The sequence below is a fragment of the Mobula hypostoma genome, chromosome 3 (assembly GCF_963921235.1).
Source record: "Mobula hypostoma chromosome 3, sMobHyp1.1, whole genome shotgun sequence".
Taxonomy (NCBI): Eukaryota; Metazoa; Chordata; class Chondrichthyes; order Myliobatiformes; family Myliobatidae; genus Mobula; species Mobula hypostoma.
Genome location: NC_086099.1, coordinates 34,538,088 through 34,553,192, shown reverse-complemented (window position 1 = coordinate 34,553,192; position 15,105 = coordinate 34,538,088). Strand labels below are relative to the sequence as shown.

The window sequence follows — 15,105 nt, the reverse complement described above, 5'->3', positions numbered from 1 at the left end:
AGTAAGTTTGCGGATGATACCAAGAATGATGGAGTTGTGCGTATTGTAGAAGACTGGCAAAGAATAGAGCACAATATAGATCTGTTGCAGATATGGGCAGAGAAATGGCAGATGGAGTTTAACCCAGATAAATGTGAAGTGTTGCACCCCTGGAGGGCAAATGCAAGGAGGCAATACACTGTAAGGGCAAGATCTTTAACAGTGTTGCTGAGCAGAGAGATTTTGGGATCCAAGCTCATACTCCTTGAAATTAGTTATACGGGTTGATGAGGTGGTTAAGGAGGCTTATGGAATGCTTGCTTTTACTAGTCAAGGCATTGAGTTCAAAAGTCAAGAAGTTATGTTGCAACTTTATAAATCTCTGATTTTGGCCTCATCTGGAGTATTGCATACATTTCTGGTCACCCCACTGTAGGAAGGATGTGGAGGCATTGGAGAGGGTGCAGCAGAGGTTTACCTGGATGCTACCTTATTTAGAAGGCATGTGCTATCATGAGAGGCTGGATAAATTTGGATCGTTTTATCTGGAGCTCCAGAGGCTGAGGGGAGATCTGACAGAGGTTTACAAGATTATGAGAGGCAGAGATAGAGTGGACAGAGGATATCTGTTTCCCAGGGTTGAAATGTTGAAATATCTAATACCAGAAGGCGTGCACTGAGGTGAAAAGGGGTAGGTTTGGGGGGATGTGAGGGTGAGTTTTTTATTCAGAGATTTGTGGATGCCTGGAATGCACTGCCTGGTATGGTGGTAGAGAGAAATACATTGGAGGTTTTTAAGAGGTGTAAGAAAGCTGGAGGGGTATGGACATGCTGTAGGTAGGAGGGATTAGTGTTTGGGTTGTTTTTAAATTTGCTTTTTAGCTGTTTTGGCACAATATTCTGGGCTGAATGGCCTGTTACTATGTTATACTCTTCTATGTTCTTTATGTTTTGTAATAAGTCAGACTTAAGACATATTAATCAAAATTTACCAAGTTACCTATTTTACATGGATAAAAAATAAAGCAATAAAAACACTTTAAATGTTGCCTGAGAGTTCTGGTTCATTTCAAATTTTACACTTGGCAATATGTTTCAGCAGGAACTTTGAAGGCAAAAGAATGCACCCTTGCACAAACTGCGTCAATTACTTACATCTAACCTCAAGGTCAGAAAAGAACTGTATATTGGTATGAGATCATATTTTTCATCTTTGGTCTTCCACTGAAACTTCATTCTCTCAACTTCTAAACTATAATTACTCCATCCTCTTCTTGCCTGTCTGTTGTTTCAACGTTAATATGCCTGAAAGTTTGTCAGTGGCCAGGATGGGAGACAGCAAATGATAATCAGTTTGTGGCAATATATTTGGATGGACATGGGTGAAACCTGCTCTACTGGGTTTTCCAAAAGCAAAAATGTATCCTCCCGAATACACACTTTTATCCTAAATTTGTCCATATCTCCAAGTAATTGTCAGCTCTGTTCAATCTTTTTTTTCCCTTCTGCCCTGAGGTCCTAGTTACTGCTTAGAGAATTACTAAAGGGATCTAGAGGTTTGTAAGCTAGTTTCTTGGCAATCAATGACAGAATCTTACGTTAAACTCGTATACAAAATGGTACAATAAGTGGAAAATTTCACAACACCATTTCAATAATTTTTATGAGACCAGTTTGAGCATCAAATATTTGTTACCAACATACATTTACCTGTCATGATTGAGCAAAAGTGCCGACAAAGTTGCGAACACTGTCCCAAGGAAGCCATTCAGTGCCCACCATGGATTCTGCACAATGAGTCCAATTAAAATAACAAGCCCACTCAGAGGATTGTTGGCAAACATCACCTGAGCAACACCACGCATGACCCAGTCGATAAATTGAAACATAATGTTCTGCTCTGAAATATGGCCAGAGAAAACAGTATATGACCATTAAATCACTTTGTGAACAACAGGCTTATAACTGTGGATTTTGGATGCTGCCATGCAAATGTAATTTGAAGCCTAAAATAACATTATTACAACAGGTATTTTATATAGTAACTCAAAAAATTGCACTGATTTTTTGAATGAAATTCTGATGGATGTTTGATGTTCATTGAACTACTGTATCTTACATTCAATGTATTAAATCTACTGCGTACTTAGTGCAATCATTTTAGGAGAAATTGCTGAATAGGATCTCATCTACTGACTTTGTGTGTTACACTGGTCAGAACTTATTATTTGACTTCCACAATTCCAGCTTTCGTGCTTGCCCTTTCCTCTCAGATAACCAGGAATACAGACCCAACTTTTTAGTTTCTTGTGTTATTTCCAGCTTGTGTCAGAACTAGTACATTCTGATGAAATGCGGTCGAACTGAAACATTCTTCTCTGTTTTGCTTTTTCTGCATGTGCTGCATGACCAGCTGTGCGTTTCCAGCATCCCCTATTCTTTTATTAGACTTCCCTTATTTTGCATAAAATATTGGTTTCCACAGTTCCAGAATGGTATTTTAAAAATGTTTTACCTCCTCCATTCGCTATCTTCATTAATTTCATTCTATTTAAAATTTAGATGGTAGAGCCAGATACAATTACAATTTTTAAAGAGATATTTAGACAGGTACTTCAATAGGCAAGGCGCAGAAGGAAAAGGATCTAATGTGGACAAATGGGATGAGTGTAGTTGGGCAAAAAGGTTGTCAGGGAACTGACAGGCCAATAGGCCCATTTCTGTGCTGTACAACTCTGACACCTTCTCACAGATCATTAATGATAAACAAACCTTCATCACTTTTTTTTCATCCCCATTATATTAATTCTCCTTGTTTTCCCCAAACCTCCTCCTTCCCTGTAACTTGAAACATGCCAAGCTGTTCCTACTTCTCAGTCTGAAACATTAACTCTTTGCATCTTCATTGGCGCTGCCTGTTCTGCTATTCCAGCATTCGCATTTATTTCAGAGTTCCCATCTTCCCGTCCCTCTACGTCAATCATTTCAACCCAAATTCATGAATATACAACTCAAACAAATTTACATTCAATCTTATATTTCTATATCTTTTCAAAATGCAAACTGTATAATTTTTGACTAATCACTCTTAAAATAACCTTTGGCATCCACCACAGGATAGTCAGCATCTGAATTGGTTCTGGAATCGCAAGATTATGTGAGTTGTGCAATTGAATTTCTGGTCAGTCATGACTCCAGAATATTGAACGTAGAGTCCAGGTGATAGTAATGCTATTGAACATCGAGAGGGCTGTTTGACTTTCTATTGTTGGAGTTGTTACTGGCTATTACCTGGTGTAAATTTGACTTACCATTTACCAGGTAATAGGTGACTGTTCCCAAGTCTTGGGGAATGCTGACATGGGCAAGTTTATTCCATAAGCCGTTCTGAATAGAATTAAATATTGTGTAATCACCAGCATTACTTTGTGAATCCACAAAATATTCTATCCTGTTAATACACTCAAAATGCTGGAGGAACTCGGCAGGCCGGCAGGTATCTATGGAAAAGAGTAAACAGTTGACATATTGGGCCGAGACCCTGCCTCAGGACTGGAGACAAAAGATGAGAAGTCAGATTAAGAAGGTGGGGAGTGGGGAGAAAGAAGTACAGGGTGGTAGGTGCCAGGTGAAACCGGGAGAAAGAGATAAAGGGCTGGAGAAGGGGGTATTTGATAAGAGAGAACAGGAGGCCATGAAAGAAAGGGAACAGGGAGGAGTACCAGAGGGAGGTGATGGGAAGGTAAGGAGGTCAGGTGAGCGAAGGAAAAGGGGATGGGGAATGGTGAAGGACAGGGTGAGGCGGGGTGCTATTACCAGAAGTTGGAGAAATTGCTACTCATGCTATCAGGTCGGAGGTTACTTCGACAGAATACAAGGTGTTGCTTCTCCAGTCTGCGTGCGGCCTCGTCATGGCAGTAGAGAGGCCATGGACTGGCATGTCAGAATGGGAATGGGAAGTAGAATTAAAATAGGAGATCCAGCTATTTCTGGCAGATGGAGGGTAGGTGCTTGGCAAAGTGGTCTCCCAATCTACGTTGGGTCTCACCGAATAACAGGAGGTCGCACTAGGATCACCAGACACAGTATATGCCCACAACAGACTGACAGGTGAAATGTCGCATCATCTTGAAGGACTGTTTGGGGCCCTGAATGGTACTGAGGGAGGAGGTGTAGGGGCAGGTGTGGCACTTGTTCTGCTTGCAAGGAAAAGTACCAGGAGGGAGATCAGAGGGGAGGGGCGAATGGACAAGGGAATCGTGTAGGGAGCGATCTCTGTGGAAAGTGGAAAGATGTGGTTGGTGGTAGGGTCCTGTTGTAGATGGCTGCATGTGGAGGCTGGTGGTTTGGTCAGTGAGGACAGGATATACCTCTTCCCTCTCTGTCACTTGTAAAAATGCCATCCCTTTCTCTCAATTCCTCCGTCTCTGTAGCATCTGCGCTCAACATGAGGCTTTTCATTCCAGAACTAATGAGATGTCCTCCTTTTTCAAAGAAAGGGGCTTTCCTTCCTCCACCATCAACGCAGCCCTCACCCACATATCTTCCATTTTGTGCAAGTCTACCGTCACCCCATTAACCTGGAATAGGGTTCCTTGTGTCCTCACAACCAGCCTCCGCATCCAGCATATAATTCTCCATAACGTCCGCCATCTCCAACAGGACCCCATCAGCGTGCACATCTTTTCCTCTCCCCCCCCCCACTCCCTATGCAACTCTCTTCTCCAATCATTCCTCCCCACTGATCTCCCTTCTGGCACTTATCCTTGCAAGTGAAACAAGTGCTACACCTGCCCCTACACCACCTCCCTCACTACCATTCAGGGTATCTCACCTTCCAAATGAGGCAACACTTCACCTGTGAGTCAGTTGGGGTCACCTACTGTGTCCGGTGTGGCCTCCCGTAAGTCGGTGAGATCTGATGTAGATTGCGAAAGAGGTTTGCCAAGCACCTATGCTTCGTCTGACAGAAGAAGTGGGATCTCGCAGTGGCCACCCATTTTAATTCCACTTCCCATTCCCATTCAGATATGTCAATCCATGGCCATGGTTGTGATGAGGCCACATTCAGGTTGGAGGAACAACACCTATATTCTGTCTGGAGCCTCCAACCTGATGTTGATTTCTTGAGCTTTGGTAATTTCCTCCCGCTTCACCATTCCCCTTCGCATGTCCCTCTCTCATCTCATCTCCTTACCTGCCCATCACCCCCCTCTGGTGCTCCATGGTCTTCTGTCCTCTCCTATCAGATTCCCCCTTCTCCAGCTCTTTATCTCTTTCACCTATCAGCTTCCCAGCTCTTTACTTCACCCCTCTCCCACTCCCAGTTTCACCTCTCACCTACTAACTTGCACTTCTTCCACCCCTTCCTCCACTTTCTTACTCTGACCTCATCTTTTTTTCTTCAGTCCTGATAAAGGGTCTTGGCCTGAAATGTCGACTGTTTACTCTTTTCCATAGATGCTGCCTGGCCTGCTGAGTTCCTCCAGCATTTTGTGTGTGTTTCCTGGATTTCCAGCATCTGCAGATTTTCTCTCGTTTCTTTTTCCTATCCTGTTGGAGTTTATCTAATTATTGTATTCTGTAAGATTCCTCCACACACCTGCTGCTGCATCTCAATTCATCAATCCTTTCCTTTAGGTTCGGAACCAAGTTTATTCATCACATATAGATCAAGACGGATAGTGAAATGCGTCACTGGTGTTAACAAGCAGCGCACCAGGGATGCGTGGGGACGGCTCGCAAGTGTCGCCTCACATTGCATCGCCAACGTAGAATGCCAAATATGTTCCACAGGACAATACAGGCAGCAGAAACAACACTGGCAAGACAAGCCCCGTTTCCACCTCTCCCATCCACCCACTTACACATGCACCCAGAAAGACCTACAATTTTCCAGTTAAGTCTGCTGAGATAAACTAACTAGGTTATGTTTTTACTGACTTGTGAGCCATTAACTCTCTTTCACACTGCACCCATGGCCTGACGCTTTACTGTTGACATTGGCGTTGAGTGCAACTTAAGCATTAACTTTGATATTCATTGGTGCCGGCATCCAGATGACAACACACTGTCTCCGTCTTATCCACCAGGACGGCAAGAGATGAACCAGAAAGTGTGATAGCCTTCCCCATTCAACACACTCCTATGGAAAAGCTACACAATGTTGAGTTTAGTGTTTACTGAGCGTGGATGATTTAATTTCCAACATTTATTTATTTAATTTATATTTAATATTTTTATTTAGAGATACATCATGGTAACAGGCCCTTCCAACTCAACAAGCCCCCACTGCCCAAATACACCCGTGTTACCAACCATTCTATGTGTGGTGGAGAGTATATTGACTGGCTGCATCACAGCCTGGTATGGGAACACCAATGCCCTCGAACAAAAATTCCTACAAAAGTAGTGGATACGATTCAATCCCTCATGGGTAAAGCCGTTGCCTCCATTGAGCACATCTACACTGAACACTGTCGCAGGAAAGCTGAGTCCATCACTGGGACACCCCCCTCCCCCACCACAGACATGCTCTCCTCTCACAGCTGCCATCAGGAAGAAGGTACAGGAGCCTCAGGAGCCACAGCACCCGGTTCAGGAACAGTTATTACTCCTCCACCACTGGGCTTTTGAAACAGTGGGGATAAACCACACAACTTCACTTGATCCATCAGTGAACTGTTCTCACAATCCAAGCAACAAGCACAAAATGCTTGAGGAACTCAGCAGGCCAGGCAGCATCTATGGAAAGAAGTACAGTTGATGTTTCGGGCAGAGACCCTTTGGCAGGACTCTTCATCTCAAGCTTTTGATAAATAAGTAAATATTACTTATTTATCATTTGTTTTTGCACACTGGTTGTTTGTCTGCCCTGTTGGGTGTGGTCTTTCATTGATTCTATAATGTTCCCCCAAGAAAATTAATCTCAGGGTTGTAGATGGGGACATATATGTACTTTGAAATTTACTTTGAGCTTTGACCTTTGAACTGGTATATTTTGGGAATGTGGGAGGAACCCAGTGCATCCAGAGGAAACCTCTGTAGTCACAGGGAGAACATACAAATAACTTTACAGACAGAGGTGGAATTGAATTCAAATCACTGGTGCTGACAAAGCATTATGCTAACTGTTATGTCATGGTGCTGCCTCCATTTATTATTTAGATTTTCTAAAACCTTAGTTTTTATTTGCAGTAAACAAGTGCCTGTAGCATGTCGGTCAACCAGGTAATGAAGCAACAGTTAGAGAGGATCCCAAGCTTGTGCTTCCTGGGAACATCAGCATGCGGCTTCTTCCAAGACACAATGCAATGTCTAATGAATATGATCTTCTCTAAGTAAGGAAAAGTATTTAAGGAACAAAAGAAGTAAATTAACAAAGAGAGGTCTGGCTTGCCAGGTGGCATACTTGTGAAGTAGCATTGATTTCTGAATGGGTGAGGGTTGGGGAGTCCAAAATTAGAGGGCACAGATACAAGATAAGAGAGAGAGCGAGTAAAAAGAGACCTGAGAGGTAACTTCTTTGTACAAAGGATAGTGAGTACCTAGGGTGAGATTTTAGAAGAGGTTTTTAAGGCAGGTACCGTTGCAGCATTTAAGAAGAAATACAAAAGTACATGGAGGAGGGGCTTGGAAGGTTATGGGTGAAGTGGGGTAACTGATTCTTTAAGGGAGGATGCCGTGGTCAGCATGGGCCCGTTGGGTTAAAGGGCCTATTTCATGCTGTACTACTCTAAACAGGAACTGTTTGAAAGAGAATTAGTGGAAGTTCAGGGCCAGCATGTTCCAGTAAGGGTGAAAAGCAAGACGAAAAGATTAGGGAGTGCTGGATGACGAAGGTTATTGATCAGGAAAATAAAGGAACCCTGTGACAGGCATAAACAACCGCAGTCGTCAGCCAAAAACAAGCTGCTGGAGGAACTTAACAGGTCAGGCTGCAGGCAAAGGGAAGGTTGAACTTGGGTTCCTCTAGCCATTTGTTTTTTGCTCCAGCTTACAGCACCTCCAGTCTCTTGTGTCTCTTAAGTATTATAGAGGGTGTAGAAGAGTGCTTGAGAAGTAAATCAGGAAGACAAATAAAAAGAGGTCATGTAGTATCCTTGGCAGGGAAGATTAAGGAGAATCCCAATTTACTTTTTAAGACCAAGGACCAAGAGGGTAGCTACGGAAACCGTGGATTCCTTCAGGTACCAAAGGGGCAACCTTTGTGTGGAGCCAAGGAATACGGGTGAGGTCCCAAAGGTATACTTTTTTTTGTATTCGCCAAGCAGAAGGACACAAGGATAATGAGTTTTGGGAGGAATATGTGGATTGTTCAGCCCATATACTGTAAGTATTAATAAATTGGAGCTGTTAGATGATCACAATAGGGTGGATAAATTACCAGGGCTAGATGAGAACTACCTGAGGATCTCTGAAAAAAGCAAGGATATTGCTGTTTGTGATATATATGAATGACTTTGACGCGTACTATATGTAGAAGGTATGATTAGTAAGTTTATATGTGACTCAAAATGTTAGTATTAACGGAAAGCGTGGAAGGTTGTCGAAAGCTAAGTAGGATACAGATCAGTTGGAAAATTGGTTAGAGCATTGACAGATGGAACTTAATCCTCGAGGGCAAAATGATGTATTTTGAATTTCAAGACAGGGCATATAGTACATAGCAAATGGTAAGACACTAAGCAATGTTGATTAACAGAAAGTCTGAGGCATTCAAGGCCACAGTTCTTTGAAAGAATCAACACAGTTGGATAGGGTGGTGAAAAAGATATATAACATGCTTGCCTTCGAAGGTCAAGGCATAGAATGTAAAGGAACACATAGGAGGCAGTGATCATAATATGATAGAATTCACCCTGCAGTTTGAGAGGGAGAAGCTAAAGTCAGATGATTTACTTTACAGTGGAGTAAAAGGAACTGCAGAGGCATGAAAGAGGAGCTGGCCAAAGTTGATTGGAATGGGACACTAGCAGGACTGACAGCAGAAAACAGTGGCTAGAGGTTCTGGGGGCAATTCGGAAGGCACTGCAAAAAGAGAGGGCATAAGTAGCAAAAATTAGTTGGGAAGCTAGACTATCGGGAAGCTTTTAATAACCAACAGAAGGCAACTAAAAAAAACACAAGAAGAGAAAAGATGAAATATGAAGGTAAGCTAACCAGTAATACTAAAGAGGGCACATTTTTTCAGATACTTAAAGAGTAAAAGAGAGTTGAGAATGGATGTTGAACCACAGAAAAATGATGCTGGAGAGATAGTACTGGGGGACAAAGGAATGGCAGACAGACTTAATAATTATTTTGTGTCAGTCTTCACTGTGGAAGACACAAGCAGTATGTCTGAAATTCAAGGGTATTAGTGGGCAGAAGTAAGTGTAGTTGCAATTACTAAGAAGAAGGTGCTTGGGAAGCTGAAAGGTCTGAAATTAGATAAGTTACCTGGACCAGATGGACTACACCCCATGGAGGAGTTAATAATGATTTGTCAAGAATCACTGGATTCTGGAGGATTGGAGAATTGCAAATGTCACTCTACTCTTTCAGAAAGGAGGGAGGCAGAAGAGAGGAAATTACAGGTCTGTTAGCCTGACTTCAGTGGTTGGGAAGATGTTAAAGTCCATTATTTTAGACGAGGATTCGGGGTACTTGGAGGAACGAGACAAAATAGGCCAAAGACAGCATGGTTTCCTTGAGGGGAAATCCTGCCTAACAAATCCGTTGGAATTCATTGAGGAAATAACAGGCAAGATAGACAAAGGAGAGTCAGTGGATGTTGTTTACTTGGATTCTCAGATGGCCTTTGACAAGGTGCTACACATGAGGCTGCTGAACAAGATAAAAGCCCATGGAATTACAGGAAAGATACTGGCATGGATAAAAGATTAGCTGACTGGCAGGAGACAAAGAGTAAAGATAAAGGAGGCCTATTCTGGATGGCTGCCGGTGACTAGTGGTGTTCTGCAGGGGTCAATATTGTTACCACTTCTTTTCACAATATACTGTAGGTCAGCGATTTGGATGATGGAATTGATTGGCTTTGTGGCTAGGTTTACAGACAATACAAAGATAGGTAGAGGGGCAGGTAGTGTTGAGGAAGCAGGAAGTCTGCAGAAAGACCTAGACAGATTGGGAGAATGGGCAAAGAAGTGGCAGGTGGAATATGGTGTAGGGAAGTGTATGGTCATGCACTTTGGTAGAAGGAATAAAAAACACAGTTAATTTTCTAAACAGGGAGAAAACTCAAAATACAGTGGTGCAAAGGGTTTTGAGAGTCCTTGTGCAGGATTCCCTAAAGGTTAACTTGCAGGTTGAACCAATGGTAAGGAAGGCAAATACAATTTTGGCATTCATTTTGAGAAGACTAGCATATAAGAGCAAGGTTGTGATGCTGAGGCTTTATAAAGCATTGGTCAGAATGCATTTAGAGTACAGTGAGCAATTTTGGGCCCCTTATGTGCTGGCATTGGATAGGGTCCAGATGAGGTTCACAAGAATGATACTCGGAATGAAAGGGTTAATGTATGAGAAGCGTTTGATGACTCTGGGCCTGTACTTGCTGGAGTTTAGAAGAATAAGAGGGGATGTCATTGAAATCTATTGAATGTTGAAAGGCTTAGATTGAGTGGATGTGGAGAGGATGTTTTCTATAGTGGGTGAGTCTAGGACCAGAAGGCACAGCCTCAGAATAGAGGGACTTTCATCTGGAACAGAGATGAGGAGGATTTTCTTTAGCCAGAGGGTTGTGAAACTGTGGAATTCATTGCCACAGATAGCTTGGAGGCCAAGTCATTGAGTATATTTAAAGTAGAGGGTGATAGTTTCTTGATTAGTCAGGGCTGCCAAGGTTACGATGGGAAGGCAAAAGAATGGGGTTGAGAGGGATAATAAATCAGCCCTGTTAGAATGGCAGAACAGACTCAATGGGCCGAATGGTCTAATTCTGCTCCTATATTTTATGGTCTTATAAGAGTTGAGGTATTATGTTGCAATTGGATAAAACATTGGTTAGTCCATACGTGGAGTACTTTTAGTCAACACACTATAGGAAGGATATGGTTGTGTTGTAGAGACTGAAAAGGAGGTTCCAGGATATAACCTGGACTGTGGGACTTTAGATATGGGGATAGATTAGATAATCAGCATTCCAACATCAGCAAACTGGTCAAGGCTAGATTTTAATTTTAGTAATGTTGTTTGAAGGACAAATATTAAGTTACTCTTCTACTTAATTAGAATAGCTCACAGCTTTAAATCTTTTTGACAATGTAATTACAGTACCAAATAAAATTATGGAAGTTGAGGATATTTGATAGAGTTCATTAAATTAATAGTAAAAAAATAATTTTAATGCTTGTTTGAATAGGTTAAGGATGACCCAGGGATAGGAACATAAGCTACATCAGTATTATGTTAAAATAAATTCAAAGTGCAAAGAAATTGTAGAGAATGAAACTCTAAAATAACAACTAAAAATGCTGGAAATGTAAGTGTGGATGCAGATATAGAGTTTGTGTTTTATGTTATTGAATTCACATCTGGAAAAAATGCTACTTGTATCTCCTCCAATGCTGTCTGTCTGACTGACTTTCCAGAATCTTCGATTTTCTATTTATGTTAAACATGCTTCTAATCTAAAATGGAGATACCGTTTTTCACAGGGTTGTTGACCAATGGAACAATTATTGATATATGCAGTCAATTTGGATTTGCTCCACACATCCAAACTAGGAGGAGAAATGGGTTATCTGCAGACTTTGTTTTTCCAATAACCTCCTGACTCTCTGTTTCTCATACAGCTCAGTTCAGACAAAACTCTGGTGTTTGTTCTCTGACCAGCACCAAATAACAAAGACTCAGCAGCCTTGCTTTTGCTGTCGTTTAAATGCTCGACCCATTAAAACTCTATACCGTAAATTCTCATACTCTATTCAAATCTCTGCAGAATTATTTGTTCCCTATCTCAGTAATCAGATCCTGCCTTTTAATTCTTTGAGATGCTATGTCTGTTCTAATGATAATTTCCATTGTCTACTCTGAGTGACTGTGCTTTTGGAGGTTTAGATGTTCTGATCTGAAAGTTCATGCCAAATCTCTTTCCTTTCAGGCTTTCTCAAAAAAAAATCCCTCTTTAATCAGACTGTTACCTCTGTTAATATTTGTTTTATCGTGTCCTTGTTAAGTTTATTAGGAAATCTTCCTTTGTTAATGATGCTGTATAAATACAAACTTGCATTGAAGTGGAAGACCAGGAAATGTTTTACCAAAGAACATACTACAAGAAATGCATCAAGAAAAAAAACTACCATTTACTTCTTTTAAGCAATTTGCAGATAAAGATGTACATTAATCTTCTGCAAAAGATAAAGGGCTGGAAGAACTCAGAGGGTCAAGCAGCATCTGCAGGGTAGTTCACATTTTAGATCAAGAATCTGCATCAGCATTGTGAAGGCCAATAGCTAGTAAAAAAAGTGAGAGGAGAGGTGAGACTGAAATTGTTAGATGCAGATTCTTGTGTCTATAATCGTTTTTTAAAAATTGTGACCAAATCATTTCACCTTCTGATAAAATATTCTGTAAATTATCCCCGTTCCCAATGAAAGCTCAGGACTTATATGACTTCCATTTTATTTCATTTATTTTTGACCATGTCCTTGGCCTGACAATACCAAATTTCAGCAGTCTAGAAATTATCGCAGCATTCAATAACCCCTGAAACAATTTTCCCTGCTACTAATCAGAAAAATGTACAGCTATTTTGGCTATGTTTATTGGCAAAGTTCTTTTTTACATCTATGGTACCCAAATGTAGATATATTAATGTGATTTCCATTTATCTCCGAAATAAATCTCTGCCTTCTTTCACAAGCTGTTCATTTAAAACATATTTTCTTGCAATATTGACACGTCATAATGAGAATAGAATGTCAATATTCACTTACCTTTGATCCAGGAACCAAATTCTTTCATATCGCCAGACAGATAGTCTACTCCTTTCAAAAAGACACCTTTAGTGCTATTTTGCTGCACGATTGGTAACTCCACAACAATTGTTTTCTTTTGCTCCATGAATGGATTTTGTTCCTCATAATATCAAAAGAATATCTGGTAACCATATCTGTTCAGAATTTACATATCTACTATTTTGTACAAAACAAGTGCATTGAAATAAATCTCAGTTAAAATGAAGCTGTGAATTGATGTGAAAATATATCTTAGATACAAAGCCGTACTTACCTGTAGAATTTCAATTCAAATACTCAAGCTTTTTTTGCCTTCAATGCTAAACTCCAGGGAAGGATCTAATGCTTTTATGCGGCAGAAGTACACAGTGTAAAATCTAAAAGCAGATTGCTATCAAGTTTGCAATGTTGTTTAATGAGCATGTAATTGCACTGCCTGGGGTATTTTGCATATATGATGAAATATTTCACTTTCTTATCGATTAATAAATTACTTATGAAAAGTTTACAGAAATTCATAATTTGGCACATGGAAAGTTACGATAGCTTGAAATGGCTTTACTCCAGGAGTAAACTAAATAATTCCAAGCCTCTGTTATGATGTCAGAAACCTTCACCTTATCAATTCAACTAACATACCTTAGCAGACTCAAGTCATCACCTTAGCAGCAATTCAAGTTTCTAACACACAGAAAGAACTTACATTTATTCAGCAACACTTTTGTGCTCAGGATGCTTGCAGCTAATGGAATTTTTGAAGAGTAAGTATCATAATACACTATAAGTAAAAACAGCAATCGACTTCAAAACACTGGAAGCAATATGTGCTTTGAATAAAGGTACAAAATAGATTATTCTATTTTGCCTCTAATTTCACCAAAGGCTAATTTAAGAACAAAATAAAATGGTCTGTCTATTAATATGTTTTAAAGGTTGTAGCTGAGGGATAAATGCTAGTTAGGGCAACTCATCTGCTCTTCGAGTTGTTTACATCAATTTGAGAAGAAAGACAGACTTCCAGTTTAGCACCAGTGACAAAAAGACAGTCCTCAATTTGGATTATTTGATCATATGTTTGGTGTGGGTTTTGGATAGGTAGGATCCAGATGGATTCAAATTTGGTCAATGCTTTAGCACAATTGTGCCAGAGGAAGTGAGAATCTCTGCAATTTACTAACAATAGCATGATAGAATTTACTGGAGACCAATCGATGCAAAACCTCTGTTGTACTTTCACAGGGAAAAGTCTGCTGTTTAACCATGTACAATTGCTTCATTTTCAGTATTGTTCATTCACGGGATGCAGATATCACTGTCAAGGCCAGGTTTTATTGAACTATCCCGAATTGATTTTTGAGAAAGAGGTCATGATCTGACTTGGAACCAGTGCAGTCCTTCTGTTTGTAGAAGCTGTGTCGGCACCTGTTGCAACAACCTTCAGTCAGAAATGCGAATAGGTGATTCAGCTCAGCCTCCTCCAGAAGTCCCCAGCATCCCAGATCTCAGTATACAGCCAATCCAATTCACTCCACGTGATATCAAGAAATGGCTGAAAGCACTGGATACTGTTGAAGCTATGGGCCAGACAAAATCCCGGCAATAGTCCTGAAGACTTGTGCCACTAGCCAAGCTGTCCCAGTACAGCTACAACACCGGCATCTACCCGGCAGTGTGGAAAATTGCCCAGTTATGTTCTGTACACAAGAAACAGGACAAGTCCACCCAGCCAATTACCGTTCTATCAACCTACTCCCAACCATCAGCAAAGTAATGGAAAGGGTCATCAACAGTGCTATCATGCAGCAACTGCTTGGCAATAACCTGCTTATGGATGCCCAGTCTGGGTTCCATCAAGGCCACTCAGCTCCTGAACTCATCACCTCCCTGGTTCAAACATGGACCAAAGAGCTAAATACCAGAGGTGAGGTGAGGTGAGAGTGATAGCCCCCAACATCAAGGCAGCATTTGACTGAGTATGGCATCAAGGTGCCCTAGCTAAAATGGAGTCAATGGGAATTAGGGGGAAAACCCTCCACTAGTTGGAATCATACCTGACACAAAGGAAGATGGTTGTGGTGGCTGGAGGTCAATCATTTCATCCTCAGGACATCACTGCAGGAGTTTCTCAGGGAAGTGTCCTAGGACCAACCATCTTCAGCTGCTT

At 41.1% G+C, this 15,105-nt stretch overlaps 1 protein-coding gene across 3 annotated transcripts in view; it reads right to left on the bottom strand.

The window, feature by feature from the left end:
* Positions 1–15,105, bottom strand: part of LOC134343925 (urea transporter 2-like) — an 82,265-nt gene that overhangs the window by 50,386 nt on the left and 16,774 nt on the right. For 2 of the 3 annotated variants that reach the window (XM_063042864.1, XM_063042865.1), the window contains 2 exons: positions 12,921–13,062; positions 1,690–1,879 (listed from right to left, as the gene is read on the bottom strand). In XM_063042864.1, the coding sequence (XP_062898934.1) occupies positions 1,690–1,879; positions 12,921–13,062 (332 nt within the window). Of the gene's footprint in view, positions 1–1,689; positions 1,880–12,920; positions 13,063–13,215; positions 13,296–15,105 lie in introns of those variants that run through there. The other variant, XM_063042866.1, reaches the window with a different exon arrangement.